Genomic DNA, 26,216 nt, shown 5'->3' on the forward strand with positions numbered 1-26,216 from the left:
GAGCCCGTCAGGCCTCAGTTTCCTCAGATGCGAAGTGGGGAACATAAGAATACCTACCTCCTGAGGCTGTGCCAGGGCTGAATGAGATAATGTCTGTGGCTATAAACTCTCAAGTGCTGTACACATGTGAGTAATTACTCTTCCCTGACCTCTGTTCCCTGCTGCTTGGGGGATGGAGTCAGCCTTCCAATCTGAGTCCAGTTCCAAGCCTGACTTCACCTCTTTGGCCCTGTTTTCCTTGTTGTCACACATGACTGTGTGGGAAGTCGGGCCTCCCGACACACCAGGGTGGGCTCAGGGCTGGCTGTTACTCCTATGTAGTTGTTCTTTTGGGTCACAAACGTGAGCTGAGGCCTTGCTGACCAGAACAAGGCCTCAGATGGGACGAAGGTGCCCCTTTGGCCCTCAAGGAGTCTCCAGTACGGCCGGGGAGATAGAGAAAACAGACATTAATAAGATCAAGTGGGAGATAGGAGGAGGTGATGTCCGAGCTGAGAGCCGGCGTTCACCAGGTGTGGGGGACAGGACGTGCAGAGGAGCGCTGGGTACCAGGAGGACAGCACGGGATGGGGTTTGGTGAGGTCACGGGAGCCACACTTGGATGCCACGGTAGGAAATTCAGCCCTGATATTGTGCTCACCGGCGGTGACCTGGGAAGATGTACATGGTACAGTTTGTTACTCCTTCGAGCCTCACCGCCTCAACCTTCTCCATCTGCCCGCCACCCCCACCAGCCAGGAACCGAGCTGAGCCGCAAGCTTCGGGAGAGATTCCAGCCCTCTCCCCTGACCTCAGCCAAATAAGGCACTCGATCCCCTGTCGTCTGCCACCCCCACCCCAGCTTCCATGCTCAGTTATGGCAGCTCTGTTCACCCAGCCACTCAGGCCAAGAACCTTGCCTTCGTCTTTACTTTCTCTCTCACCTCATGTCCCACCGGTCAGCAAAATCGGTGAGCTCTCTCTTGGAAATACATCCAGGATCCAAAACACTCCTCACGGCTTCCACAGCCACCACTCTGGTTCAAGCCACTGCCATTTCTGCCCTAGGTCACTGCCCCAGCCTCCTGCCTGGTCTCTTGACACCCCACTCCTCTGCGGACCGTTCCCCACACAGCAGCCAGAGGGACACCGTCCTTCGTCCTTCATGGCTCAGGAGTCTCCAGTGGCTCTTCATCCCCCACAGGGGGCAAAAGTCAAAGTCCTTGCAGTGGCCTACGTGACCTGGTCCCTTTTTTCCACATTCTTTTCTTCCCCTTCCCTTTCATTCCCTCAGCTTTTTTTTTTTAAGATTTTATTTATTTATTTGAGAGAGACAGAGAGAGAACACAGGCAGGCAGAGGGGCAGAGGGAGAGGGAGAGAAGCAGGCTCCCCACTGAGCAGGGAGCCCAAGTCGGGACTCCATCCCAGGACCCCGGGATCCTGACCTGAGCTGAAGGCAGACGCTTAACTGGCTGAGCCCCCCAGGCGCCCCTCATTCCCTCAGCTTTAGGCACACTGGCCTCCCTGGCTCTAGGATTCAACTAGGTGGTTCCTGTCTCAGCTCTTTGCATTTGCTCTTACCTCTGCCTGAAACACGCTTTCCTGGATAGCCGTATGACTTGCCACCTCCCTGCATTTAGGTCTTTTCTCAGCGTTACCTCCATAAACAGGCCTTGCCTGGGCACCCTGTCTAGAATAGCAACGCTGGGGGCAGTCGGTTAAGCGTCTGCCTTCAGCCCAGGTCAGGATCCCGGGGTCCTGCGATGGAGCCCCACTTCGGGCTCCCTGCTCAGTGCAGAGTCTGCTTCTCCCTCTCCCTCTGCCCCTCCCCCTGCTCGTGCTCTCTCACTCTATCTCTCTCGCAATAAAATAAAATAAAATAAAATAAAATAAAATAAAATAGCAACCCCATCACTCTCAACATCTACCTTGCTTTATTTTTCTCCATAGCACTGATCACCGCTTGTATTATATTTGGTATTCGTCTCCCTGGCTAGAATGCCCAGTCCATGAGGACAGGGATTTTTGTGTTTTGTTCACTTTCGTATCCCCAGTGACTAGTGCACTGCCTGGCACATAGCAGGCCGCCAATAAAGAGCTGCCGGAGGAAGGATAGGCTGAACCCAACAGCCCGGCTTCTGGAAGTGGGAGAGAGATGTTGCATGACAGGCAGGCGAGAGATGGCACAGAGATGTGCCAAATGGGCTCCGGACTGGACCGCGAAACAGATTCTTTGGAATAGTCCTCGAAGGAGAAAAATATACGAGCGAAAGCCAGACGAAGGGTGGTAGAGGAGAGCTCAGTAACTCATGAAAGAGGGGGTAGGGTTGGAAGGCTGGAGGTTTTTCCCTCCTCCCAGCCTGCTAGGATCATGCCATGGAGCTGACTGGCACCTTCAGAGAGGCAGCCCAGCCTGGCTGTAAAGCCACAGGGGCAGTGAGCGGGGCCACCAGCCTGGCAAAGAAGCAAAGCCAGAGAGGACTGGTGTAGGCCATGAGAAGTGCTGGCTGTCCCCGCAGGATACTGGGTAGTTTCTCTTCTGCTCGTGCTCATTCACACACACGTAAACGTCATTCCCAGGCCCTAGTTCAACCCTCATTCTCGCTCTTATTCTGCCTTTATCGCCATTTCCAACTAGTGTAAACGCATGCCTTCCATGACGCTACCAGTGCGATTCCCAACAGCACGTTTCTTTTCTTTCTTTTTTAGAAGATTTTATGTTTTATGTAATCTCTACACCCAATGCGGGGCTCGAACTCACAACCCCGAGATTGAAAGTTGTATGCTCTATGGACTGAGCCCTCCGGGTGCCCCTGCTTAAAGAAAAAGGCCTTTGGGTGACTTCTAGGGGAAGATGGAGTTGCACTAAAGGAATGTCTAGAGCCAGCCTGGGCCGCTGGGGAACCAGGAGGAACTTACGGCCTCTGCTTTCCCTTTAACTCCTCACAACATTGACTGAGGTCCTACTATGTGCCAGTCAGGAGTGCTGACGTCAAGAGGTGGGAAAGGTCTCGAATGCAGTGGAAAAGACAGATAGTTAAATGACTTACTATTAAGCATAGACAAACATGCCCCACCTCACTAATAAAATCAGAGAAGCTAAAATTCAAACAACGAGCTCTCTTAACCTCTTAGAATTTCTGGGGAGCAGTGGTGCAGCCCCGTTCATGCAGTGCTCGTGGGACTGCGAATTGGGACAACACTTCTGGGGATCAAAATCTATCACGTGTCGTTTGTCTTTAAATGTGTACGCCCTTTGATCCACCAGTTCCGCTTCAACAAAATCCTCGTAAGGAGACGAGTAAGAGGATCTTCACTGCGGTGATTTTTTCTTTTTGAGGCAAAATTCCTGTCCCACAAAATGAACCAGTAACTCCGCGGCTTTTGGTACGTTCACAGCGTAGCGCGGCCACCACCTCGACCTGGTTTCAAAACGTCTTCATTATCTCAGAATAAAATCCATCCCCATGAAACAGCTACTCCCCATTTACCCCTCTGCCCCGGCCTTGGTGACAACCAAACTGCTTTCTGTCTTTACCGGTTTGCTCATTCTGGATGTGTCATAGAAATGGAATCATACACTATGTGAGGTTTGGTGTCTCGCTTCTTTCACTTGGCGTGACGTTTTCGAGTACGGTAATATGTATCAGTACCTCATTCCTGGTTATGGCTGAGTAGTATTCTCTTGTATGCATGTGCCACGATGTGGTTACCCATTCATCCACTGATGGACATGTCAGTGCTTTCCCCCTTTCGGCTATTGTGAATAGGGCTGTTATGCCCATTCATGGATAAGTATTTGAACATCTGTTTTCAATTCTTTTGGAGTATATACCTCAGACTGGGAGTGGTGGGTCATATGGTAATTCTTTTTAAAAATATTTTATTTATTTATTTGAGAGAGAGAGAGCGAACACACGAGTGCGGGGGGCGGGAGGGGCAGAAGGAGAGGGAGGAAAAGTCTCTGGACACGGGGCTCGATCCCAGGACCCCAGGATCACGACCTGAGCCGAAGGCAGATGCTTAACCGACTGAGCCTCCCAGGCGTCCCGTCGTAAGGTAATTCCATGTTTGACTTGAGAACTGCCAGGCTGGTTTTCACAGTGGCTGCACCAGTTTACCGCCCCACAGCAATGCACGAGGGTTCCATTCTCTCCACATCGTTGTGGACTTCTGTTATTTTCTGTTGTTTTAAAAACCTGTTACAGCCATCCAAATAGCAGTACACTGGCAAGTCGCTGTGGTTTTGATGTGAATTCCCCTAATGACTAATGACGCTGAGCATTGTTCATTTGTAGATCTTCTTTGGAGAAATGCTTAATCGAGTTCTTTGCCCGCTTTTAAAGTGGGTTATGTGTTCTTTGTTGTGGAGTTTTTCATCTATTCTGGATACTCTATCCTTATCAGACATAGGATTTGCAAATATTTCACCTATTCTGTGGGTTGTCTTCTCACTTTCTTGGTAATGTCCTGTGCCGCACAAAAGTTTTTAATTTTGATGAAGTCCAATGTATTTATTTTTCCTTCTGCTGCTTCTGCTTTTGGTGTCAGACCCGGGAATCCATTGCCAAACCCAAGGTCATGAAGATTTACTCCTGTGTTTTCTTCTAAGAGTTTTATGGTGTCGGCTCTTACATTTAGGTCTGTGATCCACTTTGAGTCGATTTTTATATTTGGTGTGATGTAGGTGTCCCACTTTATTCTTTTGTGCTGGAAATCCAGTTGTCCCAATACTCTTTGTTGAAGAGACTGTTGTTTTCCCCACGGAAATGGACTTGGCACCTTTGTACACAATCACTTGGCCACAGACGCCTGGGTTTATTTCTCTACTCTCAGTTCTGTTGCACTGATCTATATGTCTATACTTCATGCCAGTAACACACTGTTTGGATAACTGTAGCTTTGTCGTAAGCTTTGAAATTAGAAAGTGTGAAAACTCCAACTTAGTTCTTTTTTAAGACCGTTTTGGCTACTCAGGGTCCTTTGAGATTCCATATGAATTTCAAGATAGATTTTTCTATTTCTGCAGAAAAGTCATCAGAATTGCATTCAATCTGTGGACCACTCCAGGCTGTATCAGCACTGCAGCAAAATGAAGTCTTCCAATCCACGAACACAAGTGTCTTTCCATTTATTTGTGTCTTCTTTAATTTCTTTTAGCAGCATTTTTCGGGCTTTGGTTTACAAGTCTTTCACCTCCATGGTTGAGTTTATTCCTGAGTATTTTATTCTTTTGGATGCTATTGTGAATAGAATTGGTTCCTTCATTTCCTTTTCAGATTGATCACTGATGTAGAAACACAGCTGATTTTTGTCTGTTAAACTTGTACCCTGCACTTTTGCAGAATTTGTCTATTAGCTCTAGTAGTTTTGTTTGTTTGTTTGTTTTCCAGATTTTATTTATTTATTTGAGAGAGAGAGAGAGAGAGAGAAAGCGAGAGAGAGAGACGGAGAGAACACGCGGGAGGAGCAGCAGGCAGAGGGAGAAGCAGGCTCCCCACTGAGCAGGGAGCCCAACACGGGTCTTGATCCCAGGACCCTGAGATCATGACCTGACCTGAAGGCAGACACTTAGCCGACTGAGCCACCCAGGCGCCCCTGTTTGTTTTGCAGTGTTTCTACTTGTGAGGAAAAAATGAGACATTCAGCATTAAGGGACAGGTTAAACAAATTTCGGAGCCATCCATGTAATGAGAACACTTAAAGGGATCAGACGCGCTATACTTTTTGGTATGTCTGTGAAATACATCATAATAAAAGATGAACAAGGTAGCTCATTGTGGATTGAAATGGAAAGTTGTCCATGGAATATAATGAAGTGAGAAAAATCGGGTTACCAAACAGTGTGTTTTTATGCATATAAAAGTCAAATGATTGTATATGTATAATGCCCAGCTCCAAGGGGACAGGGATTGTTGCCTGTTTTGTCCACAGATATGGTTCGTAGTGGGTGCTCAATAAGTATTTATGGAATAAATGAAAAAAAGTCCGGAAAGATAAACACTGAACTCTAATAGTGGTTCTTGCTGAGGTATAGGGTTATGAAGGAGCCATTATCTACATTGTTTGAATGCTTTTACCCCAAAAATATATTGCAAACAATTTTCTATCACACACACACACACACACACACACACACACACACACACACACTCCCATTCTCTTTCTCACCAAGTAAATGGTAAGAAGAAAGGCACTGTGGGTCAGGGAGGAAGGCTTTAGGAGTCCGCCTGCGGTAAACAGAGGCTTCTCAGAGCCACTCTGGAGCAGGGCCTCAGCTGGCTCATTCTCCTGTCCCAGCAGCTAGCGTGTTATGTTTCAAATGCAAATCTCATCAGGCCGCTGTAGCTGAAAACTCTCTGATGGCTCTCCGACCTGACCTGCGGGATCCAGTCCAGCCTCCCCTGCCGGGTAGGAGGCCCTTGATGATCGGGCTTCTGCTGCTTAACTTCCTTTCACTCACTAATGTCGATCTCACCTTTTTATTATAGAAATTTAAAAACACACGAAAGCAGAGAGAATAGTATATTCAACCTCCACGTGTCCATTAAATCCACTTTGACAATTATCAACGGTTTTCAAATTTTGTTCTATTCTTCTCCACCCACCACTCACCGCCATACACGCATACATTTCCTCCTTCTGGAGTATTTTTAAATAAGCTGCAGATAGATTCTTTCACCTGGAAATACTCCACTGTGAATCTCTAACAGATGAGGATTTAAATAAATATATAACCATCATGCTGTTACCGTACTTAACAAGATCATCAATAATTTCTCTTCCACAGGCCTCTCTCTTTAAAAAAAAAATCTTTATTATTGAAATATAGTCGACATACAATGTTATATTAGTTTCAGGTGCACAACATAGCGACCTGACAATTCTCTACATTACTCAATGCTCACCGTGATAAGGGTAGTTACCATCTGTCACCATACAATGTTATTACAATATCATTGACTCTAGTCCCTATGCTGTGCTTTTTGTCTCTGTGGCTTATTTATTTTATAACTGGAAGTCTGTATCTCTTAATCCCCTTCCCCTATTTCACCCATCCCCTACCCCCTTCCCCTCTGGTAACCACCAGTTTGTTCTCTGTATCTATGAGACTTTTTCTGTTTTTCCTTTATTTGTTTAGATCCTGCATATAAGGGAGATCACATGGTATTTGTCTTTCTCTCACTTATTTCACTCAACATGATACCCTCTAGGTCCATCCAGGTTGCAGCAAATGGCAACATCTCATTCTTTTTTATGGCCGAGTAATGTTCCACTATATATATATATAACATCTTTATTCATTTATCTATCAGTGGACGCTTTGGGCTGCTTCCCTAGCTTGGCTGTTGTGACTAATGCTGCAATAAACATAGGGGCACATACATCTTTTCAAATTAATATTTCCATTCTCTTTGGGTAGATACCCAAAGTGGAATTCCTGGATCCTAGGGTAGTTCTATTTGTAACATTTTGAGGCACCTTCCTATTGTTTTCCACAGTCACTGCACCAGTGCACATTCCCACCAACAGTGAATGAGGGCTCCCCCCTTTTTAAATATAAATATCCTCCCCAAGACTTGTTATTTCTTCTCTTTTGGATACTTGCCATTTTGACTGCCGAGAGATGACAGCTCATTGTGGTTTTGATATATGAATAATTTCTTAACATCACCTAGTCCATGTCCAAATTTCTCCTCTTGTCTTTTTAAACACAGATTTTTAAAAATATTTTATTTATTTATTTGACAGAGAGCGAGAGAAAGCGCAAGCAAGGGGGAGCAGCTGAGGGAGAGGGAGAAGCAGATTCCTCGCTGAGCAGGGAGCCGGATGTGGGTCTCGATCCCAGGATCTGGGGATCATGACCTGAGCAGAAGGCAGATGCCCAACCGACTGAGCCACCTAGGCGCCCCTCTCCTATTGTCTTAAAGATACGTTTTTACAATTGGTTTGCTCGAATACTGCCTAATATTCTGTGCTGCAACAACACTAAAGTGCTTGTCGTTTTCCTAAATTTTATGTGCCTTTGCCTGGAACGGCTGCCCCTGGCGCCTGGCCCTAGATCACCTTGAGTGTCATCACTTCTCTGTGGCCTTCACGATGGCCGCGGTCTGGATCGCCTTTCTCTTCTCTATGTCCCATAATACCCAGGATATAAGGCGCTGCTCTTAGTACATCGTTTCCGCATTCCGCAGGTATGTATTGAGAAGTACCGTGGTACCATGCCAGGCCCTGGGGATGTAGCAATGAAACTGCCGAAGTTCCCACCCTCCTAGCGTGCGTGTGTGTGTGTGTGTGTGTGTGTGTGTGTGTAGGAATAAATAAAAAAATGAGTAACATAATGATAAATGGTATAAAAACAAATGTTTTGTTTTTTGTTTTTGAAATGGAGAGGGCAGGGTGGCTACAATAGATGAGGCGGCCGGTGTATTTTCCTCAGGTAGTGACATGTGGCTGAGAACTGAATGAGAGGGAGCCAGTCTGGGGAAGAGCTGGGCATTCCAGGCAGAAGGGCTGGCGTGTGCAGAGACCCCGAGGTGAAGGGCCCCTGTCTTGAAAGGCTCTATTTATGTCTGTCTTTACCTCAGCAACGATAGAGTTCATCTTTTTGGGGAATCATAAAAACGCCCTTGCGTGGGGCGCCTGGGTGGCTCAGCCTGTTAGGTTCCCGATGCTGGATTTCCGCTCAGCTCGTGGTCCCCGTTCGTGGTCTTGGGGTCGTGGGATGGAGCCCCACGCTGGGCTCCACAGTCAGCGCAGAGTTAGTTTGCTAGGGATTCTCTCTCCCCCTCTTCCTCTGCTTTTCCCCCTGTGCGCGCCTGTGTGCGCACACACGCACCTTCTCTCTCTCGAATTCAATAAATAAATAGAATCTTAAAAAAAACAACCCTTGAGTGTTGAGAATCTGAAAATTAGCTCTGGCTCCAGAAGAACATGCAAATGCACAGCCACACAAATTTGCATCCTATTTCCCTATAATTCCTACGGCCAGGGAACTTCAGGAAGATTTCCTGCCCAGACCGGGTTCACATTAAGGGCAGAAACAGTGTCTACTACTGGTATCTACTATGTGCTCCGCAACGTGCTTTCCTGCATTACCTCTTTGATCCCTTAAAACCTCGCCATGTGGTAGGCACAGGTAATATCCCCATTTGACCGATGGGGAGATAAGGCTCAGAGGCGGTGAGTTACTTGGCCGATGTCTCCTAGCTAGTGAGTGACAGGGAGGGGACTTAAACCCAGGCCCTCTGAAGGGGAAGTCACCGCCAGTCAGCTTGGGACCCAGCACTGAGCGGGAGGTTTGGAGACTTGTCCTGAGCAGAGCCAGGGAGAAGGAGCTGCTGGAGCTTTCCGTGGAGGCGCTTAGAGATGTCAAAAGCTGCTCTGTCTCCATGGATGTTTGCTTTCCTTCTTGCCTTCTCCTTGTCCTCCTCTTCTTCTCCTTCTTCCTTTTTTTTTTTTTGAATGACAATATTTGATTTTCTTATAAAGAAGTCTTTCTGCCTTAGAAAGAGTCTTTTAAATATAAAATTGGAAATCTACTGCTGTCTCTGTGACAGCTCACCATGAATACAGCCGAGGCAGATCCACCCCCCCCCCAAGGGAAACTGGCTTGGGATTTTTCCGTTGGCTTTTAAAAAAAATTATTTATTTACTTTTTTTGGACCAGGTAATGCATTCACATGGTTCAAAAATCAAAAGGTACAAAAAGGAGCACAGTGCAAGTCTCTCTCCTTCCCCTGCCACCTGCCACCTGGTTTCTCTGCCTGGAGGCAACTGAGGCGCCCCAGTTTCTTGTGTATCTTTCTAAAGATGTTTTATGCAAATATAGGCATATCCAATACATACATACATGTATATAATTTCTTTCTTTAAATGGTTATTTTCTTAACCCTTGAGTTGCAGACAAAGACTAAACTCTTCCGTCTCTGTCTCTCTGGCCCCTGTGCGTGCCTTGGAGATAGTGGAGGCCCGCGGCGATGCTGGGAGCACGGGGTTTTCCTCAGTTTCCAGGCCCGTTCTCATGGCAGAGCTCCCCCCTCCCCTGCACACAACGCTTAGACTCTTTTCAAAGTCCTTCTGTCCGTGAGACTTCATCAAGCGCTCACGATAGCCCATGAGCCATAGGACTTATTTGCCCCACTTTACAGGTAGGGAGACAGACCCAGAAAAGTCGAGTAACTTGCTGAAAAGCACACAACTAATGTCCTTGTGTGGTGAGGGCCTGGGAGCAGCGTGTGGCTTGGTCCAGCTTGGACTTTGGAAGCAAGAAGAAAGTTGTTTACTCCGAAGTCACAGTTTAAAAATATTTCAGTGGCACTAGGTGTGGGACAGTGGAAAAAAAAGTCAGGGAATTTGCAGTTTCAGCCCTGAGTGCCTCCTGGCTCGGCCGCTTACAGAGGGGAGAGTGACTCCACGGTTTGCTGCCTCGGTTTGCTAATCTATAAAGTGGGGATGCTAATAGCCAGCCAGCGGGGTGGAGAGTGACGGAGTAGAAAAGAGAGCGATCTGTAAGCCGCGGCCTATTCCGATGCTTGCCCTGCGTTATTATCATGGTTATTATGGCCGCTCCTTGCAGGCGTTTCCTGAAGCAAGGCTGGCTCACACCGGGTACGAAGCTGCCCCACCTTCCAGCCACCAAACCCGGAAAAGGCCCCCTCTGGCCTAGTGAATTGTAAATCAGGAGCCCTCCAGCCGGACCCATCTTCCTTGCCAGCTCAGAACCTCCTGGGTGGTTAGAACAGCCCCAGGGCCTGAGCACAAACTCTTCCTCAGTGGGTGTCTTGAATTTACTTTGATCTGTAACTTTCCCCGCAGATCAATTCTTTCTTTTTTTAAAGTTTATTTTTCCAATTATAGAACGAGAATGTGCTACGAGAGAAAATTTGGAAAATATCGAAAAGGAGAAGGAACAAAAATTAAACCAATCCTTACACCTTCCTCCTCCACAGAAGCCACTTCAGTAAATATTTTGGTGTATTTCCTTCAAGTCTTTTTTACCCTTAGGCACTTAAGATAATGCTTAGCGGAGCATTATTTTTTTTTTTCTTTCTTTCCTTTTCTTCTTCTTTTTTTAAGCAGCTTTACTGAGGTATAATTGTTATACTAAAAGTGGCACATATTAAATGTGTACAATTGGGGGCGCCTGGGTGGCTCAGATGTTTGGGCTGCTGCCTTCAGCTCAGGTCCTGATCTCCAGGCCCTGGAATTGAGTCCCACGTTGGGCTCCCAGCTCCACGGGGAGTCTGCTTCTCCCTCTCCCTCTGCCTCTCCCCCTGCTTGTGCTCTGTCTGTCTCCCTCTCTCAAATGAATAAATAAAAGATCTTTTAAACAATGTGTACAATTTGATGACTAAATTTAGAGTGTACGCGGCCGCTCAGTCTGTCTTGCTGGTTTTGGGAATGCTGTGCCCACCTTAGGGTATTGCAATTTTAATTGTAATTTTTTAAAAAGATTTTATTTATTTATTTGAGAGAGAGAGAGAAAGAGATAGCGCGCGAGAGAGAGAGCATGAGCTGGGGGCAGGGAAAGGGGGAAGCAGACACCTCGATGAGCAGGGAGTCCGACGCGGGGCTCGATCCCAGGATCCCCGGACCATGACCTGAGCCTGAAGGCAGCTGCTTAACCGACTGAGCCACCCGGGCACTCCTGGATTTTAATTTTTAAAAATGTAAAGCTATTCCTAGTTCTGTACGTGGGATTATTTTTAGCCTACCTTTTAAAAAGATCTTATTTTGAAGTAATCTCTACACCCCATGTGGAGCTTGAACTCACAACCTGGAGATTACGAGTCACAAGCTCTACCGACCAAGCCGGCCAGGAGCCCCAGGCTTAATTTTTCACCAAGCATCAAGGGAGAGGGAATCCTGAAGGCCGTTGAGGTGGTGCCCTCTCAGGACCAGGCCTGGCCCCTGGGAGGCCCCGCAGGGGTGGGTTCTAGAGTGTGCTCTGGTGCACTGGGTCAGAGCTGGGGCTCAGGCGGCGGTACCCGTCACGGCCTGGAGAAGGTGGCACCAGCTGTTCATGGGAAAAAGTTCCTTCTCGTTCGGGTCCGTTCCCCTTGAAAGGAAACTGGGACACTAGCATTTCCCACTTTACCGGGTGGTTGCCTCTTGGGGCGGAGGCCTTCACAGGAATTTGGGGTGATGGCTTTGGAGATGGATCCTCTACAGAGGATTGGGATAGGGGAGCCTGCAACCGGACCAAGCAAGCCTTTGAGACAACAAACCTTGCTGGGTGGTCTCTAGTAGGCTAGGAATTCGGAGTTCCCTTTTTGCCTTCCTTGGCCTCCCTCCACCCCCAACTGCCCCATTCAGTGTCTCCCCCCTATTCTATTTTTTTAAATCCCTCTTCTTTTTGGTACAAGTAAAACTGCCCTTAAGCTGAGAATGTATAATTAGAATAGTGGGCATTTGGAGTGACTGGTATTCCTAGTCAACCAGGCGCCCCAATGCTGTTTAATAAAAGCTTGGCTATTCCCATCCCGATACGGTCAAGGCTTTTTCCACTCCCTTCTGCGGAATGCCCATCCCCCTCTCGGAGGCCTGGAGAACTACAACTCACCCTACAAGGCCCGGCTCAAATATCACCCCCTTTGAAAGGCTCCGGGATGCTGTCCTGGCAGTTTGCATTGCTCTTTCCTCCATGCTCCCCTGGTTCTGGGTTCAGGTTGGTAGCAGAGTGCGAAATCCGTTGGGATCTGGTTCTTGCCTTCCTTTGCCCTGTCTGGGAGTTCCTAGATGGCAAGGATGGGGCTGTGTCCTTGTTTCCTATCCCAGGCCCCGTAGCTGGAGGAGCTTCATGAATACTCAGGGAATAGAGTGATCAGATCGTGATGTTTTGCTGTCCCTTCTGCTTCCTCATCTCGTTGGTTACTGCCCGTCTCCATTTTTTTTAAAAAGATTTTATGTATTTATTTGACAGAGAAACAGCCGCAGAGGGAAAGGGAGAAGCAGACTCCCCGCTGAGCAAGGAGCCTGATGTAGGTCCCCATCCCAGGACGCCAGGATCATGACTTGAACCAAAGGCAGTCGCTTAACCAACTGAGTCACCCGGGCAACCTCCCATCTCCATTTTGCCACCTTCTCTTCCTCCCGCCCCCAGATGACAGCAACAACTGTAGCCCATTTGCATCAAGTGCGCTGATCACCTACCCTCGAAGGGGGAAACATCCTTGCTATCCATCAAAATGCCTCTCCTTGATCTGCAGGCCACCTTGCCCTTGCTGTCCCTGAGTCGCCCCCCAGGCACGGAGAGCTCCTCCCTGGCTGCCAGCGTGCCCTCTCCTTGGTTGCAGTGCCTATATTCCCATGAAACCTGGATGGGCCCCAGCACAGGACAGAGCTCGGCCCTGTGTCGCCAGGACTTAGTGGGGACACTTTAGTTCCTCCGTGAGGGTGGGGGGTGGTGGTGGTGGTGGGGTGCAGTGGAGTGGGGGTGGGGGTCGTGGGGGATCCAGCACCCAGAGTCAGCTTCCCTGGCCGGTGGGGAACAAACTGTGGAAGCATCAGTGTTATTCTTGATACTTCGTCGAGAGGAAATGTTCAGAACTGTGAGTGCTGTCAGGGGCACCAGACGACGAGGACAATGGGACGAAGAGGTAGGTTTTCCAAGATTTTATTAAAAAACAAAATAGATCCAGAATCCTAAAAACAACACAGGTAGCTTTCTCCCCACCTCCCCGTCCGCTGATCAGTCCCCCTCCCCTAACAGTCCATCTGGATGGTCCTGAGGCCCAAACCCTGTCTCTTGGCTCCCCCCACCACGCAAACCAGTGACCAAAGCTCCGTGCTTTTCTCCAGCTTCTGATGTCTCCTTTAAGAAAATAAAAATACCCCCTCCCCAACTTGCTTAAAAATAATTTTCAAAGATTAAAAACGGCATTTGTGTTGTGTGTGTGTGTGTGTGTGTGTATTTTTTTAAAAAATAAACACTTTAAATGCTGGAAATCTCTCTCTTCCCCTAGGCCTAGTTGAGGCCTCTGGGGTGCCTGCCTGTCTCACCCCAGGAGGCCAGCTGCCACTTGGTGCCCCTTGGAAATTTTCAGGAAGTAATTTCTTCCAAATTTCCCCTGCAGTCACAAATTCCACACACTGCTCGCATAAACACGCCGTCTTCATTACAGGCGCTGCTCCTCGGCTCTGGAAACTTGATCTCTTTTTGTCAACTAGACCACATGCTTCAGATTCCCTGCAAACAGGAGAGAAAACAAAATTCAAATTCAGGTAACATATGTGAATTATACCTCAATACAGCTGTTTTTTTCTTTAAAGCACTCACATTCTGGGGCTTGTTCTCTTGCTGCTCTTGGGAACCCAGAGACCCCAACGAATGAACAAGCCCAGGCTAACCTGCTGGACGGTGAGAGACATATTGCTGAGTTACCCTGGCAACTGCCAGTTACCCACCAGACCAGTGAGTGAGGCCTTCGGCAGCCGGCTGACAGCAGTGCTGGGTGAACCCAGCCAAAACCGGCAGAAGAACCGTCCAGCTGAGCCCAGCCCAATTGCCAATCCACAGAGTCAGGAGCTAAACAAAGGATTCTTTTAAGCCACACACACACACACACACACACACACACACACACACACACACACATTCAGGCAGCTTTTTAGAGTTCACACTTCACTAACTGCATCAAATCTTCCCCCACCCTCAACCTTTCTTCCTGGCTTAGCTGGCTGGGCACAACCCCCCTAGCTTTTTGTCTTGTGACCACCTACAGAACATGAACTGGGGGCTTTCCCCTGCCCTCAGGCTAAGAGCCTCTTAGGGAAAAGTGAGCCCCTGAAGTCCTACAAGACTGAGCTCCACGAATGAAAAATCTGCTCACTTGGTCTCTCCACAGCTTTCCCCTTGCCACACTTCCCCAAGCAAACACTGGCTCCAGACCCTACTGACTTCTCCTCCAACACAGGAAGAATAAGGCACAAGGGCAGGGACCCGGGCTGTCTTACTTTTGGTTGATTGCCAAAGTCTAGCCCAGTGCCTCACACACAGCAGGTGCTCAATAAACGGTTGAATGAATGGAAGGAGGAAGGAAGGGAAAAAACAAATCAGCACCCACTTGCCTATCTAGTCTTATTTATTTATTTAAAGTTTATTTATTTATTTTAGTAATAAAGTTTATTTATTTATTTTTTAGTAATCTCTACACCTGACATGGGGCTTGAACTCAGGACCCTGAGATCAACAGTTGCATGTTTTTTTTTGACTAAGCCAGCCAGGTGGCTCTCTAGTTTCAGTTTTAATTTTAAATTAACGTGCAGGAAATTTGACTTGATTTGTATGTGCAGGTCTATGAGTTTTAACACATGTATGGATTCATGACACAGAACAGTCCCATTACCCTCCAAAATTCCCTGTGCTGTCCCTTGGTAGTCACATCCTCTCCTTTGCCTCTTACCACCTGGCGATCACTGACCTATTCTCATCACTGTAAGTGTTGCCTTTTTGAGACTGTTGTATGAATGGAAGAAAAGAAAGTGCGGAACCTTTCGTGACTGGCTTCTTTCACGCAGTGCAATGTCTGTGTGTCATGCAAACTTTTAGGTGTATCAACAGTTTATTCCTTTTTTTGCATGGGTGTTACTTTACTTTTTATTTTTAAATTATCATAGATTTATATGAGGTTGTAAAACAATATCAAGAGGTACCCTTCATCAAGTTTCTCCAAGTGGCAACATTTTTCATCATGATTATTTGATCTCAAACTCAGGAAATTGACACTGGTACAACACCACAGACCATATTCAGATTTCATCAGTTTTACATGCACGTGTGTGTGTGTGTGTGTGTGTGTGTGTGTAAGTGTATGGTTCTCTGCAGTTTTATCACATGTAGATTTGTGTAATCCCTACCACAAGAAGATACAGAACTTCATCCACCACCAGAAAGATCTCCCTCCTGCCACCTTGTTATGGTAACTCCCCTCTAATCCCTACTCCCTGATAACCATTAATCTGGTCTCCCGTTCGTTCTCTAAATTTGTATATAACCCGTTGAGATTGGCTTTCTTCACTCAGCATTGTGCCCTGAAGATCCGTCCAAGTTGTTGTATGTTAGGTTGGTTCCTTTTTACTACAGAGTAGGAGTCCATGGTCTGGATGCACCAGAGTGTGTTTAACCATTCACGCGCTGTTTCCAGTTTGGGGCTATTACACGGAAAGCTGCTATGAACATCCATGTACATGTTTTCGTGTGAACATAGCTTTCATTTCTCTGGGATAAATGCCCAAGAGTGCAGTTGCCGGACTCTACGGTAGTTGCATGTTTGGTTTGAAAACTGTCAAGCTGTTTTCCGGTCATACCATTTTGCATGTCCACCAGCAATGTATGAGGGATCTAGTTTCTCAGCATTTTTTTAAAAAGGTTTATTTATTTATTGGAGAGAGAGACACAGACAGAGAGAGCACGAGTGGGAGGAGGGGCAGAAGCAGAGGGAGAGAGAAAATCCATAAGCAGACTCCCTGCTGAGAGCAGAGCCCACTCAGGGCTCGATCCCAGGACCCTGAGATCACTACCTGAGCCAAAATCAGGGGTCAGCCGCTTAACCGATGGAGCCACCCAGGCGTCCCATTTCTCAGCATTTTTGTCAGCATTTGGTGGTGTCACTAGTTTTTATTTTGGCCATTCCTATAGGTGTGTAGAGATCTCTCACTATGGTCTCTGTTTGGATTTTTTTAATGGCTAATGATGTTGAACATCTTTTCATGTGCTTATTTGCCCTCTGTATATCCTCCTCATGTCTTTTGCTAATTGGATTTTTTTTAACTGTTGAGTTTGGAGAGTTCTTTATATATTCCAGATACAGAGCTGTTAGAGATAAGATTTGCAAATATTTTATCTCAATATGTAACTCGTCTTTTCATTCTCTCAACTCTTATTTCCTTTTTTAAAAAATATTTTATTTATTTATTTGCCAGAGAAAGAGAGCACAAGCAGGGGGAGCGGCAGGCAGAGGGAGAAGCTGGCTCCCCGCTAAGCAAGGAGCCCGATGTGGGACTCGATCCCAAGACCCTGGGATCCTGACCTGAGTTGAAGGCAGATGCTTAACTGACTGAGCCACTCAGGTGTCCCATCATTCTCTTAACTCTTACAAAACAAAAGTTAATTTTGTGGATCATGTTTTTGGTGTTTTAAAGCCTGAAGCTCATCCTCTCTGGACAATCTTTGATTCTTCGTCTCTTAGTTCAAGCCTCCTCTACATCTAATGAGTCGCCAAGCCTAACCTCAAGATGCCTCGAAACTCTGTCCTCTCCTTTCCGTTCCGCTGTCTTGAACTGAGTCACATCTCTCATCACGCGGGTCATGCAATGGCCTCCTCACTGGTGCTCCTGCCTCTGGAGCTGTCCTCCACGCAATCACTAGCTGTGAGCACACGCCTCCCCTGCTCCAAGAACCCTTCAGCAGCTCCTCACTACCTACGAATGAAGTCCAACACCTTCGCTTAAGCGTGCCCCACCCATACTTTCCCATCTCCACGGGGGCCTTTGCAACGATACGTTGCCTCTGCTGAGGAAAACCTATAGGGGATCCTGATCCTGAAGCGAGGGGTCCTTCCAACTCTTAAGTGTAGCCAGAGCTTGATGATGAATGAGTGAATGCGTGGATAAACAAAATTCCATGTCCAAGTGTGCCAACAACACATGTTCACAGAAAGGAAAGGTGGGTGATGTATGCTCTGCTGCTCTGTCTCACTCTCCAGTTACATTTGGAGGCAATTAAGAAAAACAACAGAAATAATTTCCGCCAAAAGTTGATGATGACCAATATTGAGTTTGGGTAACAATAAAAACGTAAGCTTAAATAATGCCCATTGTTTCCCCCTCATGTCTAGCTTTTCCAAAAGTGGGTGGCAGCCCGAGAAAATTCTAAAGGCCAGCATGGTCTGGGGTCTGGGGAGACACAGAGAACAGAGCAGAGGAGGAAAACACAAATGCTTATAGAGGCCAAGAATGCACTGTATGTGAATCAAGCTGATGGGGGGAAGACGTATGGAGCCTTCTTGAGCCTTTCTTCTTTTTCTTATTTTGAGTCATGACATGAGTACAAGAAATAGTTCCCTTTTCTCCTAATTCTATTACAAAAGAAAACAAAACCAAAGCAGTGTAAGTGAGATGACAAATGGAAATTCACACTTGGCCTAGGGTAGGATATACAAGAGGGAACGGTGGGGCTTGTGGCAGAGGACAGCACATGTCCACGAAAAGGGCAGCTGCAACCCAGTCCCAGACATTTACCACTGTGCAGGAAGGTGGGCCCAGTGTGACCAGATATTTCCAAATTCCAAGAGAAGGCAAAAATTTCCATTTGTATGCAAAGTTTCCACAGTGTTAGATGCAGACAATTGCTTTACACTTTTTAAGATATCAATATGTGAGGCCAAATAAAACAATTTTGGAGGCAAGATGTGGCTCCTGGGCTCCGGGTTTGTGATCTCTGGGTTATCTCCAGGACAGTTCTGACTTACACCTACAACACCCCATTTCGTCCTCAAATATCTTGGTTTGGACAATACATTATCCCATCGTCCTACCTCTGGTGTATAAGAAAGAATACTGAATTGGGACTCAGGAGGCCTGGGTTCTATTGCTTCATCAACTGACTGACTGACTCATTTGTTCTTGCATTTGTTCAATAAACATTTACAGAGTATCTATTCTTTGCCAGGCACTAGGTGCTGGTAAGCTCTCTCTTTAGTCCTTTTTTTTTTTTCAAGTTAATAGACCTTATTTTTAGAGCCCCTTTAGGTTTACAGAAAAACCGAGCCGAAAGTACCAAGAGTCCTCATATCCTCTTGCCTCTTGCCTCCCCTGGCAGGCAGCGTCCCCTCTATTATCAACATTTTGCGTTAGCACGGTACATTTGTTATAGGTGACGAATGAATACGGACACATGATGATTAAGTAAAACCCATAGTTTACATTAGGGTTCACTCTTGGTGTTTGTACAATTCTGAGTTTTGACAAGTGTATAATGTTATGTATTCACCATTACAGTATCATACAGAATAGCTTGACTGCCCTGCAACTCCTGCGCTGCACCTGTTCGTGCCTCCCTTCCTTTCCCTAAAGCCCCGGCACCCACTGACCTGTCTCTCTAGTTCTGCCTATTTGAGAATGTCATACGGTTGGAATCATAGGGTATGCAGCCTTTACAAACTGTCTTCCTTCATTTAGCAATAAGCACTTAAGTGTCCTCCATGTCTTTTTGTAGCTTGAGAGTTAATTTGTTTTTCGCGCTGAAAAATATTCCATTGTCTGGATACACCACGATTTGTTTATCCATTTATCTACTGAAGGGCTTCTTGGTTGCTTCCAAGTTTTGGCAATTATGAAAAAAGCGGCCATAAATATTCATATGCAGGTTTTTGGGTGGACACGAGTTTTCAACTTATTTGAGTAAATAGCAAGGAGTGCAACTAACTGCTGGATGGTACGTTAAAACGTTGGAAGAAACTGCCACTTGTCTTCCAAAGGGGTTGTACCATTTTGCATTCCCACCAGCAATGAATGAGAGTTCCTGTTGTCCCACATCCTTGCCGGCATTTGGTGTTGTCAGTGTTTTGGTTTTGAGGTATTCTAATAGACATATAGTGGTATCTCATTGTTTTAACTTGTAATTCCTTAGTGACAGGATAGTGAGCATATTTTCATACACTTATTTGCCACTTGTCTGTCTTCTCTGGTAAGGTGTCTGTTAAGGTCTTTGGCCCATTTGTTAATCGGGTTGTTGTTTTCTTATTGTTGAGTTTTAAGAGTTCTTCGTATATTTTGGATACCAGTCCTTTATTAGATATGTGTTTTGCAAATATTTCTCCCAGCCTGTGGCTTGCCTTTTTATTCCTGTATTCTTTACTTTTTAAAATGTAGAGTAGCGGCACACCTGGATGGCTCAGCCCGTCAAGTGTCCAACTCTTGGTTTCAGCTCAGGCCATGATCTCGGGGATAGAGCCCCGTGTTGGGCTCCCCGCTCAGTGGGGTGTCTGCTTCCCCTCTCTCTCTCTCCCTCTGCCCCTCCCCCGCTCATGCAATCTCTGTAAAATAGATACATCAATCTTGAAAAAGATGAAATAAAATGTAGAGCAGTATTGTCCAATAGAACTTCCTGTTATGACTGAAACTGTTCCATATCTATGCTGCCCAATATGGTAGCCGCTAGTTACATGTGGCTATTGGGCATTTGAAATATGGCTAATGCAAGTGAGGAGGTGAATTTTAAATTTCATTTAATTTTAATTAACTTCAATTTAAATGGCTACGTGTGGCTAGCGGTGACTGTATTGGACAGTGCAGATAGGGAACGGTTCCCTTGGGGTTTCTTTTCTCTGTGACATTGACTAGGGATCATCTGTATTTCCTCCTTCACTTACAACCTCCCTTTCAATCCATTAGCAAGTCCTGTCAGTTCTACCTGTACAATATATTCCAAGTCCACCCACCTCCCTTCATCCTTCACTGCTCTAACTTTACTCCGAACCACTATCACCCCTTGCACGGACAACTTTAATAGTCTCAAAATTGGTCTCCCCATTTCTATCCTTGTCCCCTACAACCTGTTTTCTATATAGCAGCCAGAGTATTTTGTTAACACTTAGGTCAGCGCACATCACTGCTATGTTCAAGATTCTCTATGGCTGCTAATCACACGAGGAATCAAATCCAAACTCCTTAGCTGCCAAGCCCTGGCGGTTCTGGTACCTGTCTCCTGTCTCCTACCACCACCCTCCTGCTGACTCTGTTCTAGCCACGCGGGGCTTCTTTGTGTTGCTGGAACACACGAGTAATTTTTTCCTCCTTAGCCCCCCACCCCCCACTTTGCACTTACCGTTCCTTCCACCTGGAATGCTCTGTCCCTAGATACTCCCATTTCTGACTCTTCTCATTTGGGTCTCAATTCAAACATTATCTCTGAGAGGCCTTATGACTGCCCCATCTCTGTGGCCAACCCCCCCCCCAACTTTCTGTCACATCATCCTGTTTTGTTGTCTTCAATGCACTCAGCACACCGAATACATCTTGTGTATTGATGGGATTGGGTCTGTATTCCGTCACGAGCTTTGTGAGGGCAGAACCATTGTCTGTCTTGTTCATCACTCTACTGTTAGCACCCTCACCAGTTCCTGGCACATGATAGGTGCCCAATAAATATTCATTGAAGAAACGGACATCTGTAGAACTGTACAGCAGCTGATAAAGCACTCTCCTAGTCTGTTCGCAGAGGTTTAAAGCTTGGTCATTGCTCTTAAGGCTCTTATAAATGTGGTCGAGGTGAGCCAACATCGGCTTACAAAAGGAGCACCCATGCCACCAGGGTAAGTGGCAAATGAGTTCTGAAGATGAGCAGTGTCACAGCAGTCTGGAGGGACGCTGGAGTGACCCCAGAGCCCTTGGAGGCTGAGTGGCACCATGGAGAAACAGAGAAGTCAATTTAGGACTGTTGAAAACTGTTTCCAAAACTTCCATTATATGGGTACCCGTTTCAGTTATGCTGTCATATCTACTTAACACCTGTATTGACAGTAACAATATTTTTCTTTATACCAACTCACTTTAGAAATTTTAATACTGGGGCGCCTGGGTGGCTCAGTTGGTTAAACATCTGCCTTGGGCTCAGGTCATGGTCCTGGGGTCCTGGGACTAAGCCCCGAGTTGGGCTCCTTGCTCAGTGGGGAGCCTGCTTCTCCCTCTCCCTCTGCCGCTCCCCCTGCTCGTGTGCACACTCTCTCTCTCTCTCTCTGTCAAATAAATAAATAAATAAAATCTTTAAAAAAATTTAATATCTATTTGGGTCTCATCTATCCTAAGTAGTAGTAGGTAATCATCATCATCAACAGACTTGATGTGCTTAGTACATTTTATTTTATTATTTTTAAAGAGATTTTATTTATTTATTTGAGAGACAGAGCGTGAGAGAGAGCACGAGTGGGGGGGAGAGGCAGAGGGAGAGGGAGAAGCAGACTCCCCACTAGCAGGGAGCCCAATGTGGGACTTGATCCCAGGACCCTGAGATCATGACCTGAGCTGAAGGCAGACGCTTAACTGACTGAGTCACCCCAGTGCCCCTGCTTGGTATATTTTAAAACATACACTAAAATGAATACAACTATTAAAATGAAAAATATCCTTGTGTCATCTCAAATCGTCTCTCACACAGAGGTAGAGGAGGCACGTTTTGAGAGAAATCACTGTAGGGATTTCTCTTGGACAGCTGCTGCCCAGGCTGCTCTGCTGCTTCTAGTATCTGAGAATCTTAGACGGTCCCCTCCCCCACCCCGGCCCCCTGCCATCCAGCTCCCTCAACCCAACCTGGTCCCCCATCTCTGTGCATTCATTTCACAAGCCTTTATTGTTGTCTACATTGGGCTAGGCCCTGTGCTGGGTGCTGAGGTCACAGGGGAGAAACAAAACATAGCTCTTTAGCTCAAGAAGTTCTCAGTCGAGTGGGAAAGGTCTATATGGAGACAAACACATCATAGTCCACAACAAGGTGATAAAATACCCATCTGTACGGAGTGCCAAGGGCATATTGAGAGGGTGTGGAGGGTTTCACAGAGGAGGCAGCATCTTTAAGGGCAAAGGGGGAGAGAATGTTCTAGGCACAACTGGATATACAAAAGCAACTGCAAAGTTTTTGTGGCCAGAGCACAGGATGATGGTCAGGGAAGGGGGCAATGAGGTTGGAGAGATGGCCAGAGGCCAGATCATCAAGGGCCTAGAAGGCCGTGGCCTTATCCTACAGGCTATGGGGAGCCTCTGAATGATTTTAAGATGGGGAGGAGGCCCATCTAGCGTGATCTAGGGCTAGAGGAAGTTTTCCAGCTGCTGCCCCACCACAACCATGTTTCTTGGAGGAGGGGAGGGTCTTACTCTCTGCCTGGGAACAATGGCAGAACAAAAGATTTCTATGAAGCCTTGGACATGTGCTGATAGGGAAGGCTGATTTAATTTTAGCTCTTAATTGTCAACTGTATTGCTTGCCTTGGAATGTAGATCCCTCCTGTCATCAGAAAGCCTTTCAATGACAATTAAGTATAACCACCAATTACCACTTCTGCGCCTCTGACCTGAATTAGAACCCGAGGCTGTGGATTAATCCCACCAAGCTTCTGGCATTTACAGGATATCAGCGCTTAGAGGATATGACCCTGATGGCTAGGGTGCTCCGGTCTTAGCTTGCAAGGGACTACTGCAGTCTCACACAGAATCGAAGCAACTTCTAAAATAGCTTATGATTCATTTTTTCTCCCCTCCTGTGCCTAAATCTGCTGGCTCCATGTGGAGGGACAGGCACAAGTAACTGTAGAGGTGACATCACAGGAGTGGGCTGCTTGTCTGCCAGCCAGCCTGTGGAGCTTGGCCTGGAGTGGTTTATCTGCTGGGCTGGGCAATGCCTCCCAGCCGTTTTGGAGTCACAGCTCCAGGTTCCTTGGTCCATGTGCTTTCTCCGTATTTCTTTTTCAGGCAAAAATTCTGGGCTGGGAAATCCAGGATAATGGGAATAGCAGTGGCAGGAAGAATAATACAGCCTTACATCTGTATAATGCTTTAGAGTTGTGAAATCCATTTGCTCCATTTTGCTCCACCCAAACACCAGTGGGAAATGGAAGCTGAGGTTTTCGGCCCGGGCTGGAGATAAACTCTCCTTCTCTTGCACAAAGGAGCTAAATGCTAACCGTTCCCTGCTCACCTCAAGGCACACCATGATTAGGCCTTGGATACCACCAGAAGGTCAGAGAGACTCCTTTCAGTATCGAGGTACTTCCTGGAAGATAAATTTTCCAGCACAAATAGCCTGGCAGGCACAATCTATTAACCATGCCATCCTGACTGAGCCAACAAGTAGTGCCAGTCTCAGCACTGCCAACTCCTTCTGTACACCCTGCTTTACAGTCCCAGTGGTCCCAAAGACCTTTACTGGAGCCAAAGGCATGGTGGCTAACTGTGGAGCCCTGAAGCCCTGAAGGTGTGTCATGAACATCTGGAAGTGCCAACAGCTGCCAGAGCAGCTCAAGGGTCTGTGAAAGGAAAAACTGCAATCCGAGTCACATTAGCCACCACCGCGGATCCTGAGGTGAAGGGCCACCGAGCCCAGTCATGAACAGCTGGGGAGCACGGCGGACAGATTCTTTCCTTGGAGAAGCCATAAAAATAGTTCTGCATTGATCTCATGTTTGCTCTGTGATGTTCCAATACCCGGCCCCGGCATAGCTTGCTGCCCCCGGTGCTCTACTGCTACGCTCAGCATGAGAAGTCTCCCAGCCGAGCTTCCGTCCCCGATCCTCCCCAGCATCACGGTGGCCAGGCTGGAAACCAAAGCGGTGACATACTCTTGCTGGGCCTTCTTGGTTTTGGATTCGATTTCAGTGTTGCACACGCGTGCGCGTGCGATGGCTGTGGTAGGAGTGAGCCACAGACACTCATCAGCACTGCAAGAGTGGTGGGTAGTCCCGCTGTTGTTGCTGTAGCTGCCCCGGCCACCGCCCCGCAAATTCAGAAGGGCCCAGTGCAAGCCCATAAGTGCGGGTCAGTGCCGTGAAAACGTCATCTCTGTAAACCAAGATGCTGTGCTCAGGCCATTCTGTCGGAAATCCTGGCGGGGTATAAAAGTGACCCTTTTGAAAGTTGAATCTGTAAACTTATATGTGGAAAGTGACTGGCAGAACAGAACATCATCACCTCCAAAGCAGAGAGGACTCCCAGAACTTGTTTTCCAGCTCACGGGGGTATGTGTGCCTATGAAAATAGATTAAGGATCACTGCTTCAGCCTCTTTTAGAGATGTGAATAAAAATCTTGGCTTGGGACTGCCTCCTCTCTGGTTGACTGATTTTTCAATTGATTTGTATTTATTAGCTAATGAAATTAAAGTTGTAAAAATGATAACAGAAACACAATAAATCTCCCCCACAACTGGCTGTTTCTATGTCACTATGGTACATTCCTCACTTTGATTACTTCAAAGTCTATTATTTTGTTCTCAATTATTCTGTTTTTCTGGCACTGGAGAAAATCAATTTGTTTTATTTTCTCTTATTCATGCACTCAATTATGCTCTTCGGGCACATTTAATCACTTTGATGTTTTCATTTTATGGCCCGTCTCTAGGCACTTCAGCTGCATTGCTGCCAACGGACAAGCAGGACTAATTTGCATGTCACAATAGACTTGAAATTCTAACTCAATTTCGAAATCTTTATGAAATCTCCCTCCAAAATATGCTTGGAGCTGCAAAGAGGCAGAAGGATGTGGGTAAACCAGAAGCCTATAAAGATGCTTCCCTTTCTCAAAACACTGAGAGCTCTTTGGTGGCCTGACTGTAGCTTGGGGATGTCCTGGTCCAGGTGTAGCAGAGGAGTCCACAGGACGGGACGTCTGTAGAGCTTCCCCTGGAACTTTGTGGTGAGAATCCTGCAAAAACTGCCCCTCAGCATCAAGGCCAGGGAGGCTGGGCCTGCTTACTCTGGCATAAAATGCCTATCAGCACTGCTGGGTTTGGCAGCTATGAGAAAGACAGCACCTGAATCTCAGTTGGTTAAAGGGCCTCCGGGTAGACTGAGGGAATTGTCAACAGTAAGGCATTCCAGAACTCTGAGTGTTTTACCTTATTTTCTCTAATAAGTTCTTTTTTTTAAACAGAAAAATGCAGTTCATTTTATTTTATTTTTTTAACATTCCAAGTTTTTATTTACATTCTAGTTACTTAACATATAGTGTAATATTAGTTTCAGTAGAATTTAGTGGTTCATCACTTACATATAACAACCAGTGCTCATTGCTACAAGTGCCCTCCTAATCCCCATGACCCATTTAGCCCATCCCCCACCCACCTCCCTCCATCAACCCTCAGTTTGTTCTCTGTAGTTAAGAGTATCTTCTCTAGTAAGTTCTAACCTCCTTTTTGCCCCTTGATTATTTTAGAGCTAAAAGCTGGGGGGGAATAAGTGATATATTTGCTTTAGGCATGGACTTAGGGCCAACAGAAAAAAAAAAGCTTAGTTAAACACATTAGAGGTCTCCAAGTATTCTTCAAAATTTCTTGGTTTGTTGAATACAACAACCAACAACTCCACCAGGAAGAAGGAAAATGCCATATTTCCTCTTCTAAACCTTGGGCATGACCTTCAGTTTCTCATGTGGAATTCCAGCTCCCTTACTTGCTCTGTGACCTTGTACAAGCTAATCAACCTCCCCAAGCCTCAGTTCTCTCATCTGTCGAATGGAGTTAATAACAT

The 26,216-nt window shown here is 46.6% G+C and overlaps 1 protein-coding gene across 2 annotated transcripts in view; it reads right to left on the bottom strand.

Annotated features, from left to right (window-relative positions):
* Positions 1-13,584: 13,584 nt before the first annotated feature.
* HDAC8 (histone deacetylase 8) overlaps positions 13,585-26,216 on the bottom strand; it is a 219,738-nt gene continuing 207,106 nt past the window's right edge. For both annotated transcript variants that reach the window (XM_040631015.1, XM_008709722.2), the window contains one exon: positions 13,585-14,171. In XM_040631015.1, the coding sequence (XP_040486949.1) occupies positions 14,149-14,171 (23 nt within the window). In that variant the 3' untranslated portion in view covers positions 13,585-14,148. The remainder of the gene's footprint in view (positions 14,172-26,216) is intronic.

Source organism: Ursus maritimus (genome assembly GCF_017311325.1).
Source record: "Ursus maritimus isolate PB19 chromosome X unlocalized genomic scaffold, ASM1731132v1 scaffold_X1, whole genome shotgun sequence".
In the NCBI taxonomy this organism is placed as follows: Eukaryota; Metazoa; Chordata; class Mammalia; order Carnivora; family Ursidae; genus Ursus; species Ursus maritimus.